This window comes from Stegodyphus dumicola, chromosome 5 (genome assembly GCF_044657685.1).
Source record: "Stegodyphus dumicola isolate Sdum_Otavi_A_Nest chromosome 5, ASM4465768v1".
Taxonomy (NCBI): Eukaryota; Metazoa; Arthropoda; class Arachnida; order Araneae; family Eresidae; genus Stegodyphus; species Stegodyphus dumicola.
The window spans coordinates 39,480,266-39,485,575 of NC_140772.1; the positions used below are offsets into that span (position 1 = coordinate 39,480,266).

Consider the following 5,310-nt stretch of genomic DNA (forward strand, 5'->3'; position numbering starts at 1 on the left):
GCCAACCTGTCTTTCCTAATCAAAGATTTATTTATAAATTGTTAATAGCGTCAGAGGAAATTTATTTAAAATTTTTTGAGGAAACCTCGCTTATTGCTTCTTCAATGAAGTGCAAGATATGTGAATAACAGATAAAGATGGTTAAAAGAGCCGATTCAATTATGATTTTGATTTTTTGTGGTACTTATCAATAAACAAGAGGTTAAATTACTCAAAAAATGTAAGTACATAGTATTTTTCTTTCCTTTTATAATTGTATACTTCAATTTTAGTTAAAAAAATTAATACACTATTTTCAAAAATTGCTGAGATAATTATTGTCACATATGTTTTAATGTTAATTATATTTTATATAACGTATTTTAAAGTATTTGAATTTAATAATATTCTAATTCTTTTAAATGTTGGTAGGATGGTTTTTAATTCGATATTCAATTTTAGTAATATTTTAATCTAATTAAACATTGGCACAATGTTTTTATAGCGGTGTTTTTATTCCTTTTTTTTTTTTTTTTTTTTTTTTGCTATATGAAAGTAATAATAGCCTTACTTTAGTATTTTATACTCATAGTAAATGTATTTATTTACACTTGCCTGCCATCTTAAAAAACGACATTTTCAACAAAAAATTAATCCATTACTTTTAACGATATTTACTTTGTTTAAGTTTCGAATACTTTACTATGCGTAAAAACAGCGTTTTTCAAGATGGCTGACGATTGTACAAATCGCGCCAACGTAAATCGCCAAAAATCCGTGCAACCGTCTACCAAAGTAGCACTCAAAATAGCGATGCAGGCATCCATTCAGTTATATTTAGCAATTTTTATATAAATTATAATAATGATATGAAATAGTTATTTACTCTTATGCTTCCATTCAGTCATGTTTAGCCTTTTTCACATAAATTATAATAATAAAAAAGTATTATATGAAATTAACCTTTCATCTAAATTAAAACATTAATCTTAAATAGTTATTTACTATTATACTTCCTTTCTTGCCGCAACTATTAGGGTTGCCGCAATTATTTTTGGCAGCATTGGCATCAACAATAGTTTGGCGATTTTTTACGGCCCTCGAAACCGAATAGTACCATTTAAATTTATTTTATATTTTAATGTATTTTATAAATAAAACAAGAAAAAGTATAGAAATTTTGTTATTTACAAAAAATGTAAGAAAAGTGGTTTTCTATATTCATAAACCAAAATACCTAAATACTTACAAGATACGTAAACGACTGTATAAGGTTGACCGCATTCCCTCCTGAAACTATGAAATTTCTCTGTGGTAAAGAGCCCCTGGACCTCTAGACTAGACAGGCTTTAAACATCAGAAAAGCAAAGTGTTTTGGTAAACATATTATTGCCTCTGAGTACTTTTTAAGAGTTTTTAATATATTTTACCATGATAAATTTGTAAAATATATAAATATAGAGCAAAATATAAATCTGTTTAATTATGAATTAATGTATGACACACATATACATAGGGTGAAACATAAATTTGAGTAAACAACATAAGCTTAAAAAATACATAAATTACTTACTTTCTAATCAAATAACTCTAAAATTTATATATTTTTGTGATCTGGAAAGATGATTTTAATATGTAATGTACTGCTGTTAAATATAGACTTTTAATGCCTAATCTATTTTGCAATTTTTTTAATGCTTTAAATATTTAAAATAAAAAAAAAAGAGTAGTTTATCAAAATGGCGCCGAAACGTTTGTAAATCAATCCAAATTCTTCCTGCAGGTTAAGGATGTATTAGAAATTTAATATTTTTTAATTAAATCAAGATGAAATAAATTAATTTTAATCAAGCAAGTAAAGTGACCTATTCTGCTTCCATGCAATGCAAGTTTTATTATGTTTATATGTATACAAACCATATGTAGAAATTTATCAATATACCGAAATCTCTAAGTACCCTTTAATAAAAATGATGAATTTTAAATTTCTTAGAATGAAAGTAAACATTCTGAGAATTACTAAGTACAAAATGAATTTTAATTTTCTCAGAATATTGATAAATACCGAAGAGCTGTCAAATATAAAAATAAAGAACTTATCAAAACACTCATAAATATTTTAAGAACTAAACTTAAACTAACGGATATTAAAAGTCTTAGAAAACTAAAAATATTTAAAAGCTATTAATTATAAAATAATGCATTTTAAAGTTATTAGAAAACTAAATAATATTATAAATATAAATACGGGCAACTATAAAATTTCTGCAGACCGTGATATACAAATCTTAATAATATCTCCATCCCAAATGAAAAATGTGTTAAATATTTAGGCGCTTGTCTCGATCAAAAACTATCCTTCAAAAACCATATCGAAAATATCTGTAAAAAAGCTAACCAAGCAATAAGCAGTATTTATGCACTCATAGGGAGAAATTCTAAACTTAGTCTCGCTACAAAAAGAGTTATCTACCTACAAGCTATCCGCCCGATTTTACTGTATGCTTCCCCAGCGTGGGCTGCAACTGCAAGAACTCATCGCGAAAAAATACAAAGAATTCAAAACAAGGCCATCCGAATAATTACAAATGCGCCTTGGTTCATACGAAACAGCACTCTTCACAATGATTTAAAAATTAAACCCACGGATTCTGAAATTCTAAAAGCTTCTCATAACTTTTTTATGAAATGTGACAGTCATCCTAAGAATATCATCAAAAAACTAGGAAATTATGATTTCACAATTGAACAACGCCACAAGAGGCCCCGCACTATTCATCATAATAGTCGGTGGTAATGTATATATTTTCGTTTTCTTCTTAGTTAGCCAAGATTTTACTTCATTTTCTTTACTTATAGATTTACTTATCAAATTACAAAGCACTATGGACTTTGTTCCTGCCAAAGCAGGTAGACTTTGTGTGTAAATAGTTTTTACTCTTGTGAAACGTTTCAATGTACTGCAAATTGTGTTTTTCATCATTTTACTTGCCAATTATTGCTTTTCAAAAGAATAATTTTTATGAAATTTTAAAAATGCCTTACAAAACATCCTGCAAGAGATGGCGCAACCAGTCAACTAAAATGCTTTTGATCACTACTAATAAATGACGCCACACGAGCACCTCTTTTGTTCAAAGTTTACTTATTCTACGGACGGCGGCACAGGAGCCTCCGTCGCTAGTAATCTCTGAGTTATAGCACAGCATGTGTACAAGTACTTTTATATTATTGGATACAACTTACTCGATTCTTCAAGCATTTAAAAGTCAAGTATCATATATTGGTAAAGGCCGTTAATGGTCGATTGCCTCTCACTAAGTGAAGACATAGATATAGACATAGACATAGATATACAAATCAAGAAACTTGCACAATGAAACATTACTTAAGATGCACAGTTTGTTTAATTCTATTTTAAAAACTAAATTAATTAAGATTATCTTAATTCGCAAACAAGTATTCACGAATTCTGTTTCACAAATTACTTTTAATATCTTATTACATTGCATTCAACTCCACATACATTAAATTTCAAAATTACATATACTGCATATCACATCTATGATAACGAAGCAGAAGATATTGATATCCTTCCTTGGTAATCTAGTAACTTGGTGTAATTGCTCCATTATATTATGCCAATACTCTTTCATGACAATGTAAGTTGCTGCTGCTATGATACAAGTTGCCAATAGCATATAATCTGCTTTAATTTTTGTAAATTCATTATCCATATCTGCATGCGACGTAAAATGTGCACCAGTAATACTTTCATATAAACGACTGTATACCTTTATTCGATTTATGTATACCATATCTAGCACTTTAGACACAGCATAAAAAAGGGCTTCATCTATTCTTGGATCATTAGCGAAAAGTATACCAAGTAATAAATTAACATAAAGGGCTGGGTGTGGGAGATGGAATTTATAACCCAGAGTTCTCATAACTCTTAATTCGGAATTTAAGAGTCCATTTATGCTGAAATATTTTCCTGATTTCTTTAAAAAATTCGTAACTTGTTGCGGACTCAGATGCTCATAATGCGATTGTAATTTGCTTGCAATTTGTATTGATGTCAAGATGCGCAAAGTCATCTGTTGCTCCACTCTATCCTCAACAGAGCTCCAAGATAATGTATCGCTCATTTTTCGATTATTTTTCACATATCGACGAAGTTCTAGTACATGATGTCCAAGAAATTTTTCAAAAATTTCCGTTGCTAAATATTTGATTTCATCTTCTAATTGAAGTGTACGACATACATTAAAGATGAATTCGACGACATCTTCTGACCAAAGGAAGTCTATGAAGGAAGCAGATGCGATCCGTTTACAATTTTTATTCGCTAGATCGAGCAACCAGTCTTCCAATAAATCATGAGAGACGTATTTGGAAGATCTGATTTGTTTTAAATCGGACATCACAATCATATCTTTACAGGAAAAAATCAAAGTAATATATTTGTCTGCACCTTTTTAAATAAATTTCTTTTAATTGTTTGTCTATAAGAACTTAAGTTTGAACAGAAGTGCTATTGAAATTTCGTGCTGCTGAAGAATTCGAGACTGCAGACGATTTTGAATTCAGAAAAGATAGTGCTGCCATTACGTTAAATTAAATTTCAGAAATGAACAAATATGTGAATTTTATTGAATTTTTATTGAAGAATACACAATATTTTTTTAAAGTTATTACTGTCGTTTAACTTTATAGAAAGAGCGAAATAATTTCACTACTTATTAAATGGTAATAACGCTTTCATAAATTTCATGTATTTGAAATCGTGCTGAACCTATGCAAGACATTTAATAGATGTGCAAAAGAAATTTTACATTAACATCTACCTTAAAACAAATATAATCGTAATTGTGGACTTTTGTAGCGACATCAAGATCGCAAAACTTCGATATTTATTTTTTATTTTTTTGATTATGTTTGAATGATAGATTTCTTTATAAATTTTGTGCTTTTTATTTCATTCAAGCTGTAAAGTATTTTTTAATCTTCTGATATTTCTCGTAAATAATGAAGAATCTGTATGTACAGTGTCTCAAAAACGTGATGGGACACTTGTGCTTTACAAAAGGAAACTGCAATAAAATAAATTTAAAAAACATGTAAAATTTTTTGTGGGTGTGTTTCGTACTTAAATTTAGTAACAATTATTACATAACGTAGATTTTCTCAAAATATTAAAAGAGTAATTTAATAAAAAATACAATTGTTTAGAACGGAGCAGAAAATGGCTCACTTAAGTGATGGGACATTTAATTTTCCATCAAATATTTATCCAAAAATTTTACTTTTTAAAGGGTTTTAATATTT

The 5,310-nt window shown here is 28.4% G+C and overlaps 1 protein-coding gene across 1 annotated transcript; it reads right to left on the bottom strand.

Annotated features, from left to right (window-relative positions):
* Nucleotides 1–3,430: 3,430 nt before the first annotated feature.
* LOC118183853 (cyclin N-terminal domain-containing protein 1-like) lies at nt 3,431–4,548 on the bottom strand. Its single transcript, XM_035353460.2, has one exon. The coding sequence runs from the start codon at nt 4,413–4,415 to the stop codon at nt 3,507–3,509; it is 909 nt and encodes a 302-aa protein (XP_035209351.2). The 5' UTR covers nt 4,416–4,548; the 3' UTR covers nt 3,431–3,506.
* Between the last annotated feature and the right edge of the window lie 762 nt (nt 4,549–5,310).